The sequence below is a fragment of the Phoxinus phoxinus genome (genome assembly GCF_949152265.1).
Source record: "Phoxinus phoxinus genome assembly, chromosome: 18".
NCBI lineage: Eukaryota > Metazoa > Chordata > Actinopteri > Cypriniformes > Leuciscidae > Phoxinus > Phoxinus phoxinus.
Window position 1 is genome coordinate 22,126,607 of NC_136893.1, and position 18,999 is coordinate 22,145,605.

The following is an 18,999-nucleotide window of genomic DNA, read 5'->3' on the forward strand; positions in this document are numbered from 1 at the left end:
CTGACAGTCCGACATGACGCCTTACCCCAGAACAAACAAGCATTCAGCCACATTGAGGGGCAACCCAGAATGCCATGGGGGAGACAGAGGGAGAGAGAGAAACAAGAGAAAGAAAGAGAGAGAAGAGCGCTGTGAAGGTTATCTGGTGGGATGGAGAGTCTCAATCAAAAGAAAATAACGAGGACATCAGATGAGAGGGAGAAGGAAAACTGAACCAAACAAAAAAAATAACTTACTATAAGGAGTGAGTAAAGGCATACAAAAGAAAGAAAGAAAGAGAGAGAGGTGTGAAGAGAGACTGCTAAACTTCTTTTGTAAAAGTTCAACTTGTGAAATATATAATCTATTTTAGTTTTATTGCAGAGGGAGGAAATCTGAAAGTAGATTTTTAAACTGGGAGAATGCGACGAGGGAGGGGAAAAATCCAGAGGTGTTCAGGGTGGGAGGGTTGAGATCTGTTCACGATGTTTTAAATATTAAAGCTATTTCAGGTTTAATGAGGTGTAAATACTATGGGGAGAGTGGTAAGAGGATGGGGGTTAAAGGGGCCTCACTCTCATTATTTCAGGCGCACACCTTTAGACTATAGAGACCCAGAGCGAGGGAAGTGAGAGTGAGTGTAAAAACAGAGAGATAGAGCTGATGAGCTGGGTAAAAGACACAGGACTGAGAGCGGGATGAAGACGCATTTGAAGGACATCACGTGAATAATGAATGAATGAACACAAGATTGAGCGAATGATTGAAAGAGTGAGAGAATGATGAGTGGAAGGTGCATAAGTGAATAAAATGAATGAACGAGTGAATGAAGTCAGTAAATGAATGAATGAGTGAAGGAATGAGTTAGTAGTAAGTGAATGAATGAATGAGAATGAATGAACGAGTAAGCCAACTATTGAGTAAATGAATGAATGAATGAATCAGTGAATGATTGAAGGAATGAGTTAAGTGAATGAATGAATGAGTGAGTGAGTGAGTGAGTGAATGAACGAACGAGTAAGCCAATGCGTGAGTAAATGAATGAATGAATGAGTCAGTGAATGATTGAAGGAATGAGTTAGTAAGTGAATGAATGAATAAGTGAATGAATGAATGAATGAATGAATGAGTAAGCCAATGCGTGAGTAAATGAATGAATGAATGGAGACAGCAAGAATGAATAAGTGAGTCAGTGAGTGATTAAACAAATGAATGAGTGAGAGTAAAGGCAAGTTCACACTACAGGATTTTAAAACGTCGGGCTGAACTGTGCAGTTCACACTACATGACTTGCTCTCTGTGAAATCAGGAGTGTTCAAGTTGTTGAGCTGTTCACACCACAGGACACAACGTGATTGATCCGCAACAGGAGGTAACTCAGTACACGCGGTGACAACAACTCTGTCAGCCAACGATTCTATCTTGTCTACAAACCACGTTTTATCACGAAGAAATCACGCGATAAAACGAACCGGAAATGACGCAATAAAGCACGCGCGCCACTACCCAGCGAAGAAGAACACAAGTACACAACACGCGAGTATTTGTTTGAATATGGACGTCAGACAGAAATTAGAGCTGCAACTGTTTGCGCGATGATTTGCTCTGGAAAAAAATAAAAATAAAATTCCCATAGACAGTATATAAACGGTATTTTCCCAGTGACCTCAACCCATGCCTTGCTCTGATTGGCTGTAGCTCATGGCATCACATGTGGTTGAGTCGTGCGACAGCTCCGGATATCTAGCATGCTAGATATTTTTCTGGGCTCAGCGACGCGTCCGCGAGGCGTCTGCGAGCGTCTTTGATGCGTTGTTGGCTCTTTCATACTAACAGATTGGTGAGCGTTCATCGGCCGCTAATCCCCCGCGATTTGCACGCGATAACAACCCGACCTGTCGGCGAGCTCAACGATTTGCAAATCGGGCTTAAATCGGGCTTAAAATCCTGTAGTGTGAACTAGGCATAAATGAGTCAAGTAAATAGACAAATGAGAATGAGTGAACAAATAAATAAATGAATTAGTGAGTGAGTGAATGAATGAATGAATGGATGGATGAATTAATTAGTATGAGTTAGTACCGAGGACTGAGTGACCATTGAAAACATGACTAAGTGAATATTAAGCAAATTAGAAAAAATTAAGCAAATGTGTGTGTGTGTGTGTCGGTGGGGACTTCAACCTGTGCCCTCTGACTCATGGGGACCATCTGTGATGCGAAGGTTTAGGGGTAGAGTTAGTTTAAGGGGAGAGAAAACAGATTGTACAGTAAAAAAAACTACGTCTATGGAGAGTCCCAACAAAGATAGTAAACCAGACGTGAGTGTGTGAGACACAGACACTCTGAAATCACATACAATCACTAAATGGCCACATATACATCTGTACGCAAATAAACACAGATACCTGAGAAAGCACCCACTTCTCTTCTGACAAAGATTCACAGAATAGCACACTAACAGTACAACTTTTCAAGAACGAATGAATGACCTAAACATGGTAATTTTGTCTTGTGGAAGGGGAAGGCCAAGATGATCATCTTCTCATTTTCCTAGTCTCTTTCTGATTAAGCGAGATCCTTGCTCATGAAAAGATAATTGAAAATAAAGTTTCAGTGACCATTTCCTAAACAGCCTCAAAAATCCCCCAGAAGATAGCGTGAAGTTCACAGCCACGGCCAACCACAGAAACCCCCCTCGTACACAGGGAGTAAACCAGAAACATGAACAACACTGAAACGAACAAGCCACTTTCTCACACAGATACCATGACATCACATCAGAGACCTATGGGTAAATTTCCTTCTGAAACTTCACTCTATGGTGATAATTTTGTGACCTGAAAAGCGAGTGTCAATGCTAATGCTAATGCTAATGCATACTGTCGTAGCCTCTAGCATTAGACACAGGCTATGGAAAGTCTACTAGCGCAAAAAGGGATTGTTGTTTTAAGAGACTGTGAGACAGGGAGCTGTGACTCAGGTCTGTGTAACAACCACAGTGTGTTTGTTTGTTTGTAAGTGAAGAGCGTGGCTGCTCGATCAAAGGAGTGGTCTGGCTTTCAGGAAGAGCGTTGAGTTTCTACATTCACATTTCACACTCTTGACGATGAGTAATGTAATCATACCACATGTAGATGGGTGGGGACAAACGGGTACAGCTATTAATACAACAAATAACTACGATGATAAGAAGAAAGATGAGCACTATATGACAAAGAAATGAACACATGCATCTTTGATAGCGGCATTGCTCCTCTCACAAACACTTCAGGTTGCTTAATTATACCTTACACAAGTAAATGAAAGTTAAAAACACTTCTGCTACTGAAGCTTGATTTCATGTGCCATTTAAAACCCATAACTATTTAGCGATTTCATGATAGCGACCCATAGCGATTTCATGAATTTGGGTAATGAAAACATATTGTTTTTAGAAACTCTGGTAACATTTAGGAATACGTACAGATTAAATAGTACGAGTTCAATTAAATTAGCCAAAATGTAAGTGTATGATTTAGTTAGGAATACATATGCAACAGATTTAAATGGCACTGACATTTGAGGGCAACTCTACCGCCCCCTTGTTCCTGCCACAGTAATGCAAGAGCATTAAGTATGTACAACAGTTATGCATGCTTTTAATGTGCTGGCTAAATATTTACATCTCTCTGTGTGTGTCTGTGTGAATGAGCGGCGCAGTTTCATCTACTACCCTTACTCAAGCACGCATGGCTTATTGTTTTTTCACCATCTACTGTATCACTATATGAGTACACTGCACATGATTATTATAATTTAAGTAACCCTTATATGGAATCCAGAATGTAATGGAAAACACGGAATTTTGGGAAAAAAATAACAGATTTCATAGGGCCCTATGATATTAAAGGGGTGGTTGAATAGGATTTCACTTTTCTAACTTTAGTTAGTGTGTAATGTTGCTGTTTGAGCATAAACAACATCTGCAAAGTTACAACACATAAACCCAGCCCCCGGGAATGCGATTTATAGATGATCCAAACAGAATATGCTAATCAGTGACTAGAAGATAACTCCACATCAGCAACATAAATTCATCTACACAACTAACCATTCAGAAATGTCCTGTTGCATCTACATGTTGTCACTTCTTCTTTAGTCTCTCCATCTTTCTGACTCCGGTTTGAACATAAAAGGCTAAAAGTTTTAGAAATTTTCAGTGTGTGTCTGTGTGAGGTAAAAGGACACAAGCTCTTAAAGCTCCGCCCCCTGTGCCGGGAGCAGCAGCTCATTTGCATTTAAAGGAACAGACACAAAACGGTGAGTTTTTGTTCACCCTCAAAAAGTAACAAGAATAAGCACCTAGCATATCCTGGTCTGACGTGTAGCCAAGAAACATGTAGAAGTGTACATCTCATTTAAACTTAGCAGAATGCAAACAAACAAACAGAAACATATTGATTGCAATATTATGACGTTTCTTCAAAGCTTCAGAATCTGCATTTTGGGAAACAAGTCCATTATGACGCCTGCATATTCTGCATCCAGTTTCAACACCCATTCAACACCTTACATCTGCTAAACACATCCAGTGCAACCTCACATCCCCTCTCTGGAACTGTACAGGCTTGATGCCTTGTGTTTGCCATCGGTCAGTACGGGAATGTCCAGTCATGGCCAATCCATTCAACAGAGCCCTAAACATGGATGCATTTGAAACATAAGGACATACTGTATGCAAAGAAGAATTGGTATGCAAATCAGCCCATTGGCATTTTTCTGGTTCTTATCTTACAACATTTATGCAGAAAACAGTATCAGATGTCCTGACTGTCCTTTTTGGTCTTGGCTGCTTAATCATGTTAAAAACCATATCTCTCACACACTCACACACACACACACACACACACACACACACACACACACACACACACACACACACACACACTTCAAAATGCAGGTTGAGTGATATCCTGCTACTAGCCAGAACTTCATACCAAGAGCATGGACATTTAGATATACAGTTCAATAAACATGCCAACCACCAATTACAAGCTTCCTAATACCATTAGTCTGTGCACAATGCAACTTGGACATCAGCATCCCGAGATCCCATTTAGTGTTGTCAGCAAACAGCACCCTTAACCGTGCAAACCATTACCCCTGCAACTAGACACTTCCTGTGCCCTTTTACCAAATCTGGGAAAACTACCTGGTGACTGGACATCAACACAGACACGGTTTGCACGGAAGCTGAAATCACGTACAGTATGAAGGCATTTATATAGAGTCCTACTAATTACTGAAGCTCTAAAGCTTCTATTCATCTCATGCATATGTGAAATATAACAGGTGGGTGATAAAATACACACAAATAAATAATCTTTGTTTACTCTCTACATTCATTCAAAGTCACAATGAGAAATACGTACTTAATAAAAAGTAAATACAGGTAACCTTTCCCAAATTTACTTAACTAAATTAATTGAATATAGAATTTATCATTGTAAAAAAAATTATGTAGAAGAAATAGGCCTTTCACAAAGATTTTAGCAGTAGGCTATGTAGCATGTCTGACACACAACGCAAATGCAGCCTCACCGGTTAACATGGTTTTCACACCAACCAAGTTTGCTCATAATATGCTTCGTTGAACAAAACTGTCATGCAGCTTGAAATGCATATTTACAGGTCATTATAGAAAGCAAAGTTCATGGTAATACTGAACAACTACTATAACTAATACAGATAAGCAAAACTGATGTCATGTAATACATAAAAGCAATGACGAGTGAAAGAACTAATCAGCTGATCAGTGAAACCCATACATTATGCTACTGACTGAGTTAGGTTTAAAGTAGGGATGCCCCGAGACGATCTCAAGGATAGATATTGGGGCCGATTAAGCTTTTTTTTTTTTTTTTACTGATTGGTATTGGCTATCCTAAGCTCGATCCTTTATTTTTCGTCAGCTGTTATACAGGTGTCGAACAGTAGGTGGCAGTATGTACCTTCAAGTGAGTTTGCCGACCTCCATTAAAAAGAAAAGAAGAAGCTCAAATGTGCGTGCATGACGTGCGAGGACCAATGAGGTCTGTTCAAGCACGCCACACAAACATACAAGCATTCGTGTTTAGCATATTTGATAGTGGTGGAACGGATCGCAAAATTCGGATCATTTGCGGATTTTTGAGCCACGAATAGGATCATTTTTCGGATCAGCAAAAAAAAAAAATATATATATCATATATATGGAGTATTTTGACATGATTTTGTGTTTATGAGTCTGTTCAAGGGCAAGGAAACGCAAAAGAGACAGATAACGCGCGAGTCCCGACTTTCGCCTATTCTTCCACGCTTAAAATTGTTTGAATGTGTAAATTGGCAAAACAAAACACATCCAAGTTATAAACTTTCACTCTATGATGGTTAAATTTAGCAGTTAATCCATGAATCATGCGCGTGCTGAACCGTGGGGCCTGATCCATACGGATCACGGATCAACTGCGATCCGTTCCACCCCTAATATTTGATGCACACTTTTGTGAAGAATCACTCTGAAACGTTTATTTTTATCTGCAGCTTTCAAAAAAAAAAAAAAAACTAATCGGGACAACCCTAGTTTAAACCAAACAAACCCAAATGGAGCTACAAAAAACCTAGCACTTTGTTAGCAGCTACGTTTTGGGTTTTGAGGACAAACCTGTCTGCCTCAAGTCCTCAAATATCGACTAATCCAGTAGGACAATTACAGCTGAGTCCAAAACCCGGAGCAGGGCATGAAGGCTTTCGCAAAACAAGTCCTCTTTCTCTCACCCTGACCTGACTTGTCCAAGCCTGAGCATGTATTGTGTACCAAACAATATTCTCATCTTCACTGAGCATCGAGATATGGCCCATATTATCAAATGACATCCAAAGCAATTTGCCGTTTTGCAAGTCCTCGGCTCCTTAGCGGACTGAGATTTACACACGGTTAAGAGGGATGATTTTAGATCTGAGAATGTTTCGATTCCATTTACAACGTAATTAAATTGACCTCAAAAGCTTGACTAGATTATTAGTTTGGCTTATAGAGGCCAATGCGTGAGGAATATAAATGTGTACTATTTATGTGGCACACAAAGGAATGGGCGTGACTTTTGCGAGCATGTGTTTGTACGCTGTACAGAGAGCCGGTGTGTACTTAGATGTGTGGAGTCTTGCACTTGATATTTGATCTGTGGGGTTGGGTCAGCAAGCGGAGTTATTTCTGTTGGAGCCCCAGGTAGCAGGGCTGGCAAACAGAGAGGATGAGAGAGTGCCTCGAGAGTTAAGTAGGTAAACTCGCGCTAAGCTGATGCAGATCTCCGCGTATTCCCCTCCCTCTCTCCTTCGCTTTATCCCTTCTTCTCCACACTTCAGAAGACCTTGGGGCACCCCCCATCCCAACACACTCGCACACACAGTTACAATTTAATCCTCATTCTGCCACCAAGGTCAATTCAATTATCCTGTTTTCTTAAAGTGTGTGTGTGCCCATTTCACAGTCGGCCTGCACAAATACACCAGAGATTAGAGCTGCCACACTTTTAATGATCTACATACCTATAAGCAACTGTATCTGAGACAGGTAGGGCCTCTTCCCCGCTTGCTAGCGTGATCTGTTCCTCAGCACGGATTTTGTTTTTAGGTTGATGAGGCTGCCTCGCGTCCCATGTGTCTTTCCGAAGTTAATGAGGAAATTAGTTTTTTCAACCCCAAATTCCCCACCTCAATCTGTAGTTTGTCATGCTGCTATACTATTAGTGTTACAACAATAATTTTCATCTTCATCAGAGTCCTATTTCCATCTAGGCTTGAATTATACAATCAAACACGGTGGTAAAGTATTCCAGAAGAGCCGACTCTCAAGGGAATCGACGAGGCAGTGCTTGCATGTGATAAAGTTGCGTCCAACATCGCATACTGTCTGAAAAAGCGCCACATTTGATGAGGAATGAGCTTTGTGAGTGTTAAAAAAGTACGTCGCACATAGCATGAATGTAATCCGGATGTACTACATCTGCCACCTACAGCGTCAGTAGTGTGCTTTACTGCCATTAACAAATCCTCTCCCGTGGCCTCATGGGATAGTAAAGTGTCCATTGGATGCGCACTTCAGAAACTCGCCGGAAGTAGTAGGTCACCTGGGTACTTTTCGCCTACCGTTTTATGAATACTACAAATTTGGACATATTACTCATTTCATGTTTTGTTTTTCACCTACACTCTTAAAAATAAAGGTTCAAAAAGGCTTTTTTTAACAGCAATGCCATTAAAGAACCATTTTGGGAACCGTTAATAGCCTAAAATAAAAATAGCCTTTTTTTCTTAATGTGAAGAACGTTTTATTAAAAAGTGGATGTTTAAGGTTCTTCATGGAACCATAGATGGCAATAAAAAAATTAAAAAACGTTATTTTTAAGAGTGTATTATATTGTAGCTAAGCATGCATATTCAGATGCAGAGTAAAGTCCCTTCTGCAAGACCTAACATACTTTCATTAAAAGGAAAACAATCGGCTCAATGATGTTGTCAATTTTTTACCAGCTGTGATGATACTAATAAAGTAAGCAATAAAGTAACCAATTCAGCAATCCTACCTGGAATGTCCTGGTTCCCGTAGCTCCATCCAGGGTTGGAGAGCATGGACGGTAATGGCGAAGCTGTCCGACTGTCCCCTTCATTCTGTTGGGTTATATGCCTGACTGTGTCCTTGTTCTTACGGTTCTTCCTGCGGCCCGAGCCAGGGGGTTGCCAGCCCCCCTCTCCTCTTCCACCTTGCTCTCCGGGTGTGCCTTGCGCCCCTCGGCCAGCCCCGTCTTGCAGATTGGAGGGGGAGACCTGCTCCTCTTTGACCTGGACAGAACGGTAATCAGCAGGCCACAGGGGCTGCAAACAAGCATCCTCCTGGCTCTCATGGCTTTTGGGTTCCTGGTCCTCTTTGCCGTAGTTGCTACTGCCTTCATGGCAGCTAGCGATGGCTGAGTCTCCAGATGAATTTGCCGGGCTAGTGCGCCTGGCCAACCACGGCGACGAGCTGCGGGCCGAGATCATGGACGCCAGTGCCTCCGAGGCTCCGCCCACACCAGGCCCAGCCCCGCCTCCGATAGAGCTCACCACGTTGCCCATCTCAATATCCGCTAGTTCATCTGCGAGCTCTGAGCGAATGCTGATGTCTAGCGCTGCCTTGATAAAGCCGTGACATGCCTGCACTATGTCGGTCATTTGAAGGTAGCTCGCGGCCGACATCACCTCGATGACATTCTTGCTTGTGAGCGCCAAGTGGGCAGAGTACATGAAGTCAAGGATGGTCTTGAAACCTTGGGCCGTGACAATGTCCAGGTGCGTGATGGTGGCCTGCTGCTCTGAAACCTTCTTCACCTGGCAATAAAGTGTCTTGAAGTAGCGGCTGCTGCCCAGCAACACGTTCTTGTGCGCCTTGAAGATCTTGCCCTCCACGATCACACACACGTCGCACAGGATGCCGTGCTGCCGCTGCTCGTTCAGCTCCCGCAGGAGCTGCCGGTAGTGCGACGTGATCTCCATGTCTTCCTTCCGGTTATTCATTGGACTAATGGGTGGCTGCTTCTCCTGAACAGAGTCTGGCGGAAGACAACATACAACACACAAACCCTGGTTAGTACATTTGCAGTAGATGCAGGAAATAGACCACAAGTTCCTACAGATTACACTAGTATACACTTTGTAGATTACCGTGGAACAGTTGGCATTAATAAACATTTTAAACAGTAGAAGTGCACATTGTTTTCACACATTATGTTCCATGTGAATGGTATCCAGGTATCACTATCTTAAACAAATAAAACTTGTTATTTTGCATTTTGCAATTCAAGATTTCAGAAAATGTATTTCAAAGATTAAGCTGAGCAGAACATTATTTTCAGCATAATGATGATAACCACAGAAAATCATTTTGACTAAGCACAAAAAAAACTGTAATCCACCATGAAGGTGTTATTTTTGTTAAAGCACTTATATTCAAAGTCTAAATTATTTTCTGCGGAAATCAACATTATACAGCAAATTCGGTTTTGAGCTTGTGTTGACAGAGTCAAAAAAGAGAAATAACAGCCAACATCTGCCAGTTAATGTCACATTAGAAATGCAATGTCAGATTTAGAGCACGGCATTGTGGGATACAATATTGTGTGCAATGTGCTCTATTGTTTGCTGCACATTTCGGCAATACGGGTATTCTATAAATACAGGAAATGCACATACTGTGCACAGTAAACATACTACATACATACTTCAAGAATAGTTTAATAATATGCTAATCCAAACACAGCCAATGAACCAGAGAAAGAAGTAGGCCCAGATTAACCCCTCGGAGGCCCAAAAGGAATCTGCAGACTTTTCCCCCATGTTTTTTGCACTACTTTGGGAAGAAATATACCGGATAGTGTGAAATGTGTTTGGTAATGCAGAGAGTAATTCAATGGTAGCTGACAACATTATCAAATTAGTCGAATTATTTAATAAATGAAAAACACAATTCTGCAGACACACAGATTGCATGTGGGCCTGGCAATCAGGAAACATTTCTTCATTTTGCTTCATTTCAAGGTGTCCAAATCTCTGTGGCATACAGCTTTAAGATGTTTAAGTAGTGAGACAATTGACAGTCTCTGACACTGTAACCGCATGTGCATTTTGAAGAAACCTTAAGATTAATATTAAATCAAGAGAAGAATTGCATTTTCATGGAGTGCAGCATCAAAATCTAGAAATTCTCACTTATCACCGAAAACCTGCCTCCATAAAAGACGCCTACCAGCACAAAACCAGGCAGAAGAAATTGACCATAGCTTTGAGTTGTTATTACTGAGGTCTTCTATCTCTGTAAAAAGTCATTTAAGCACTAAATGTCACTAAAATGCCATTCTGAAGCAGGTGACATGCATTGGCCAGCTCTGATGGCTTGAGGCTGATTGTCTTCTGGGCTACAGCCATCACCTTTCCTCGCTAAAAATGAATTATCTGTTTGGCAGCTCCATTTTCCACTTTATTATTCAACTAACTCACAAAATGGTAATTAAATGAAACAATTAAGCAACAAAAAAGAGAAAAGTGAGAAGAGGAGAGGCGATGATTGTGTTTAAGTGCTTTACACACTCACTGGGCGATTTTATTTGGCAGCTAATAAAGCGAACAGAGAGAAACATCATGATTAAAGGGTTGAACAGTGAACACCTGAGCATCTCTGCTATAATCATTAAGATAGAGAGATGGGGGAGGAGAGCTGGATGAGGCTATGCATTGTTCTTGAATGTGCACAGAGGAAAGAGAGAGAGATACTACAAACACAAAACATACATTCAACTGGGGAGAGGGGAAAAGCATAGGGATGGATCGCACAAAAACAGTCAAAAAATGTCTTGGTTATATTCTACCCCAAAAACAACAAAATATTATTTAAAATTAAAATAAGCCTTTTTTTAGGGAAATTTTTTGCAACATTACATTATTTTCATGACAGTTAAACACAATTCTCAGTAGCCTTCAGTAAAAAAAAAAAAAAAAATGTATGCCATAAAAAAGCAAATACATTTTTTAAATTGCAGCCTAATTACCGTATTTAAAAACCTTTGTCAGTTCATTTGTCTGTTTTTGCTCCACAAACAAAAGTCACTTGTATTCATGAATGATTCAGATATCGGCTGAGCGAATGATTCAATGTCTCGTTTATACTGTAAATACAGACACTTGTTTTGTTCCTAAATGAATCAGGGGTTTTGATTAAATCAGTTGAGATTAAATTAAGTCTGTTTGAACACACAAACACTGAATTGCAATTCAATTCAAATTGAATGCCAATTTAAAATTGCTAAATCACAGTAATGAGAATTGGACTGTTTTCCACATTACAGGAATGGGGACTGGAGCGGAAATTTGTCTTAATGGTCATAAAATTCTGCTAGATCTTTTTTTATTTAAATTTATTTAAAAAAAGTTTGTTTTTGTTTTTTGTTTTGATCATAACAATCAATGATCCAGTCTTTGTAAGATTCACCCATAGACTGATGCATGACAGCAGATTCCTGTACTAGCGTCTCTTGCTAACCGCCAAGCCATGATTTCACTGACACCTCACTGAGGCCCTGTCCCGAAGCCCTCGCAATCTTCCTCTGAGTCCACACTTTCCTGACGTAACGCCACATTGACTGCCGAGTAGAAGTCTGCTGCGGAGCAAAGGTACAGCAAACGCATACAGCGAGCACCCTTCTAAACCCTAAAATGACAAATGGGACACCTTAAGCTCTTGTGGACTTAACAGACACGTGCACGCGGCGGCCATTGCAAGTTCACAAGTCCACATGAAGTGTACCATTTGGGACAGGGCCTGAGATGCGACTTCCTACAGAACATGCACGTACGCAGATATCCCCAATAGGCTACTAGCATCCTCTATGAGCAGCACAGGAACCGTCCTGGTTGGGGCTAAATCGCAGGGACGTGGAGTGTTACCAAATGGGGCCATGATTTGTTTTGTGAGCGTTCAGGCTGTCAGCTCACATCTGGCCGACTGCAGCGTGACAGCGCCCGTTCACTATAGTGACAGCAGCGTTTGCTGCGGGGCCGGCACACTTCAGGTCATGTTTAGGAAAGTTCCTCTCAACCTGATGGCTTGTAAGATCAAATCAATCCTCTGCCTCTCCCATGTCCACTTGTACAAACACACCTTACTTGGAAGACTGAAAGAAGAAGAGACTGACGGTGACAAGTGACTTTTTTTTTTCTTTTTAATAGGTTTAAGTTAGCCTCCAACTGCTTCGCTTGAGGCTTTTTTGATTCGATTGCCTATAATGGCGTAGTTCGACTCGAACAACTGAACAATGTTGCCGATGTAAAGGGATAGTTCACCTAAAAACTTTTCCTCACACAAACACATCAGATGTATTCAGAAGACTAGGAATATGAGTCGCATAAACCATACTTTTATGGTTCGTTTTGTCCTTTTTAGGACAATCTTTCCTTTTGTGTTCCACTTGAGAAAGAAAATTCATACAGGTATGGTTTTGGAATGACATAAGGGTGAGTAAATGACGAATTTTCTAACATCAGAAAATCTTTTCATCTTTTCCACTTTAACCCTTACAGCCAATTAGTTTTTCCTCTGACAATGAGGATACGCTCAGTAAATAACGGCACTTTGCACCCGAGACGCACCAAATTAATAAGTTCTTTTCATGTAACTATTCAGAACTACTTCAACTGTGCAACCAACAATGAATATTAATATCTTTCCGTTGGCCGACTGAGTTACATGGCAATCTGGGCAATCAAGTGCAAAACAACAATAAACATAAACAACGCAATTGACAGACGCGTAACGCGGCTAAACACTGAATGAGACAGAATGCAGTCGGACTAATCAGATTTTCTGCTTCACTGGAACTAGACGGATCTGAAGCTTATTAGACAAAAAGGAAGGGTATGAAAAGAGAAACTGCAGGGTCACTTAACCTTAGTGAACCCTACAGAGCCCTGAGCGGAAGTGCAGGCACATTACATTTCATCTTTTTGGAAAAGGATATATGCAAGGAGGGGCTGATTCCAGAACAATACTTTGAGAAGTAAAAAAAATAAATAATGTCCATAAACGCCCGCTGAAATACCCATCAAATTAAAGACTACATGCTTTTCTAATCTGATGAGCGAAGCAGGATTGTAGGGCGGGACTTGATTTTATCCTTTGGGAATTGGTTGGATAGTGAAAGTGGTTTTGATGTAACAGATGAAATAATGTGCACCGATTCGTCATTCGCCACATGACCAGGGATATAAAGGGTCAATTTTTATGTAGACTTTTTTTTTTTTAAAGAACTTTGTTCTTCAAAAGAAGGCTGATGGCTTTAAATGAAGCCCTTTGACTACATACAATAACAGATAAATTGGCAATAAGCCCTTTAAAACGACATAATCTAACAGTGTAGTTCAGATGATTATACATGATTGGAAGCAATTACTTTAAAAAGGGTCGATAACCACTATCCATCAATATTTTACCACCAGGAGCACAACATCATGATATTATCTACCCTGACTGTTGAGTTCAGCGCAGCCCAGCTTGTGTCTGCACCAAAATAGAAGGTGTAAGAAGTGGTAGTGGTAAGGCTAAGGTTAGGGTTAGGCCTGTAATGGGATTGGAGGGAAGAAATGTGCAAAGAATGGAGGCTAGAGCAACATAAGTCTCTGAGGATAGAGTGTTAAAGTCTGCCACCACCGCTTACAGTTCCTGTCACCAGCAAAAACTCAGATCTGGAGTGACTGGGTTCCTCCGGCCAAGAAAACACACACACACACATTCATACAAACACCCGTGCATACATGTCTATGCTCTTCCCTATTTTTGTTGAGGTGGTTCTGAAATTATTGGAGGGGATGGGGGACACAAGGCCATCTTCCTTTCTTTTGCTTTTCGTTTCTGTTCGCGATGGTGGGAAGGACAGTCGTGACATGCGAGGAGGTGGCGGAAATAGGAAGGGTGGGAGGAAGAAGGAGACAGCGAGCGCTCAGAGGGTGTAAGTCATGTATGCGTCAGTGTGTTTCTCAGGCAGCCAGTCATTTTAAACCACTCAACTGGGCATCAGGGCCATTATCCGAGGGGTTAATCCCCAATTTCACAGAGCTGGCTACAGGAAAACTGGAACAAAAAGGGTGCAGCCCTTTAAAATAGCACATAATGTATGCTACAACTGTACCTGGCGCATAAGAAGAAGACCATTTTTATAAAGGAAAGGCAAGTTTGAAACTTTTTCAGAAGTTCGCGAAAGTTTTATGACGTTTTATGATAAAATAGCTCAATTTAATTAGGGAAATACTATAAGCGTACCCTTAAATTGGCTTTCCAGATGGTGGTAAAACCATTAATTGACTCAACCAACAGCTGTGTAAATGTGGTCTGACCGAGTAAATGACTCATTAAACGAGGAGTATTGGTATTAAAAGATTAGCCAAGTAAAACAAAATAAACAGAAAATGAGAATTAAGCACAGCTTTAAATAAATATGCTTACAAGCGCTATGCTGGGGTATCTCTTTAAAGCATCTAAGAAATTCAAAACGCAATGTTGTGTTACAACAAATACAGAGATAAATGAGCTGAGGATAAAAGGTGGATGCATTTAGTCTCGCTATTTATAACTATTAGGATAGCGATATAAATAGACACGAGCGACTGAGGAGGATAAAAAAAGGTTTTGGATACACCGCATTGATAAATACTAGATGATTACTACTCATAATTAGCTAATCTAAAGCTTATCAAATTGTTCACATACATTAAAATATTAATTAAAGTACATAAAACAAAGTTGCAATTTCTGAATGTACATTAGTGTAGTTATACCGTGTTATTCAACAATGTTTGTCAAAGAAAGTTTTAACACATGATGCCAAAGTGTTAAATAAATGTCATTGATAAAAGTAAGATACGCTTCATACCAAGTTTGATTATTTCACTCTCAAGGCAAACAGATAATTAGAAACTAGTTATGTTATGTTCTTTGGCACAATCTGTTCTAAGATAGGCCTAAATAACATGTGGGACTTCAGTGAAATTCATTTGACCGCAGCAAGAGCAACTCATAATCTCAGATACTTTGTGTGCTGGTGTTTTCAGCAATTAAATGTTTTAATAGAGACTGCCAATCAATTAAAATTGAATAGAATTAATTGTATATTAAGGTGACTAATTAATCAAAATTATTGCACTTAATTGCATATATCAATATTTGCTGAAAAAAAAGCTTCCAAAATAAAGATAATTCAAAGAAATTCAGATTTTACAGATCCATTAATTTGATCAAAATTGACAGTACAGACATTTATAATGTTATGAAAGACTTCTATTTCAAATTAACACTGTTGTTTTTAACAAAATCCAGAAAAAAAAACATGATTTCCACATAGAAATATTAAGCAGCACAACTGTTTTCAACATTGATAACAATCAGAACTGTTTCTTGAGCATCTAATCATCATATCAGAATGATTTCTGAAGGATCATGTGACTCTGAAGACTGGAGTAATGATGCTGAAAATTCAGCTTTGATCACAGGAATAAATTACATCTTAAACTATTTTAACATACATACAGTACAAACAAGAAAAGTTTAGATTTGTCAAGAGTTCTCTTGAGCATATATCTCTGCATAGACTGAGCAGCACTATCTCGGTGTCTGTCTTTAGGCCAGACTCCAGCTGGCCCAGGTGACAAGAGCCTGTCACACCACTGAGAATGTGACAAGAGCGGATCTAAAAGGCTTTGAGAGTCTTAACCCTCCGCTCAGCTCCACCCGGCTCAGCACCTCTTCCCCCCCACCCCCACCCCCCCACACGTCCTCCTTTACCTCCTCCAGAGCATTAAGCCGGAGCGGTGAAGGTGAGTCCGTGCTGGAGAGCTGGATAGGTCAGAGTGTCGGGTGAGTGGTGTGAAAGCGGGACAGGGAGAGTGTTTACCGGTTCACATCAAGGCCTTGTCCCTCTGTGCTCTCTGCTAAACTGAGGTCCTGCAAGGTTTCATCCACAACTTCTCACTGAGACTTTGCCCTGAGCTAGCTTGCTAAAACTTAGTGGTGAGCTTCAGGTATTCCCTCTCGCACTAATTTTTGTACTTGTGTAGTAACATTCAAGGAATTTTACAACTCCCACGTACATTTATACACTTGTTAACACTTTACTTCGATGGTCCACTTTATAAGTAACTTTATAAGCAACTTGTTCCACTAACCCCATCCCTAAACTAACGTATCGGTTACGTATGGTAACCCTCGTTCCCTGAAGGAGGGAACGAAGACGTCACGACGTACGTGGAGAGTGACCGACTGATAGGGAACAGTCTACTGATACTCTAATGAGAGTTGATTGACATGTAGAATGTCTAAAGGGGACGATCAAAGTGAACAATACTTTTATCCAAAATGACTTGCATTGCATTCAAAGTAAACATTTTTGAGCAGCTCCTGCATTCCCCTGGGAATCAAACTGACATCTTTGATGTCACTAGTGCCATGCTTTACTGTTTGAGCTACAGTAAAGAGTCCCACACCGAAGCAGAAATCACGTCCTTTATATCAAATATAGATATTTTATGTTTGGATAATGGCAGAAAGACCGAAATGAATGTTGTATCCATAAAATATTTTTTTGCTGTTCAGTTGACACAACCACTACAGCATTAAAAGTTGTACTTTCACGTTTAAAACAATAACCATTTAATAAAAAAGTTCCACAGCAATTAATATTCATGAGCAAAGCTTTCAGAATCGAGTCACTATACCTTTACAGCGGAAATAATTAAAATTGCCATCAAGCAAACACCCTTAATATGAAAGTTTGGATGTGTCAGCATGACTAATTAACATTCATGAGAAAATTTGCCATAACATAACAAATTTTTTTGTCATCATTCATATGCTACTTTTACAGCAGGAGAGCCGGTATGATTCGAATTTGGCAAGTTGGCAATACACACATCCTTAAAGTTTGGATGCGGCTGGACAGTCCCAGAATATAGCTATTTTTATTGTAACATTTTTCTATTTTAGTATGAACTGAAGTACAGGTGCTTTGGACACTCGTACTTCCATGCAAAACTCACAGGCACACAAAGGCCTTATCTCTGCTCTTTAGTAATGCTCTGGCACACTTTTCCCCAACGCCTGGTGAACATTTCCATTCATCTCCACCTCGAAAGTCTGCGACAAACTCCCTCCCCAGAAAGTATGCTGGCAATGCCTGTGCGTTACAGAAACACTGCCCTTCTCTCACTGCATTGGTCTCTGAATGATCACAGAATCATAACACACCACCGTTATTTATGCCTTTCCCCTTAAAAACAGCCACTTTTTCCTCTTTCCAATGGAAAGGAATCTGGAAAAAGTGGGTAAAGTTCATGCCAGGCAAAAAGCAGTTAACCTGTTAACCCTTAAAACTGTACCTGGCAGAGGCACTTCTTGCAGCGTGAGCTATCTGGCCTTTGTCCTCCGTCTTTCTCTCACTCCTTCCCTCCCTCTTTCCCGCTGTCCTAGTGTATTTCTGGGCTATTCACTGCCTCGGAGGCCCTGAAGCCAGCCGTGTCTCCAGTGGAGGCTCCCTCTCTGACAACCCGGGGCTTAGCCTAAATTCTCTCGCTATTAAAAGCTGTGAAATGCAAATAATGAAACATCTCATTACCACTGTAGGAAAATGAAAAGAGAAAATGGTAGGGGGAAGATAGAGGGAGAGTGAAAACGAGCGAGAGAAGGAGATAACCTGACAGAGTGTCTTTTGTTTCACCAGAGCTGGTGTTATGGAGGGAGTCAAGATTGGATTTGCCAGTAAAATAAACAGGGGTGGATCCTGGAGTAATGTTCTGGGGTGACTTACGGTCGTAGAGATGATGGCATGAGGACACACACACACAAGAGATCCGGGAGCTAACTGTCCATACGGGTTACACTTAAAATGCTGTGTGTATTCAGTATGCAAAGTGAGTTTGAGGAGACGGGTGGGAGAGTCCCTAGGGGGTCCTAAAATCTCTGTGTGGGGTCTTGGTCGTCACATATCTCCTCCTATTACCAGCAACAAGGCCATGGATGGGTGAATCACACCTGTCAAGAACATGTCCAGATCACATTTCAACCCACAATCAAAAGAGGAAAAAACATATTGTGCACCACGACACTGAAGATATTATTCTATGACCATTGAGATGTTTGCACATTATTTTAGTGACAGATTCTCATTAAAATATTTCTCATTGGTGATTAGGATAAAGGCAGTAAAACAAATATTACCAGGACCAAATATTTACAATATGAAAACTTCACTCTAAAAAATGCTGGGTTGTTTCAACCCATTTTGGGGTCAAATATGGACAAACCCAACCATTGGTTTTAATTTTTTACTTAAATATGAACAAACCCAATCATTGGGTTGAAAAGTTGTATACACAATTTTTTTTAAATTTTCCACCACTGAATAAATCAATTTAAAAGATAATTGCGACT

General features: G+C 40.6%; 1 protein-coding gene across 4 annotated transcripts in view; it reads right to left on the reverse strand.

Annotated features, from left to right (window-relative positions):
• zbtb46 (zinc finger and BTB domain containing 46) overlaps positions 1-18,999 on the reverse strand; it is a 74,176-nt gene that overhangs the window by 39,649 nt on the left and 15,528 nt on the right. For all 4 annotated transcript variants that reach the window (XM_079588434.1, XM_079588435.1, XM_079588432.1 and 1 more), the window contains exon 2: positions 8,585-9,586. In XM_079588434.1, coding sequence (XP_079444560.1) covers positions 8,585-9,551 — 967 coding nt within the window. In that variant the 5' untranslated portion in view covers positions 9,552-9,586. The remainder of the gene's footprint in view (positions 1-8,584; positions 9,587-18,999) is intronic.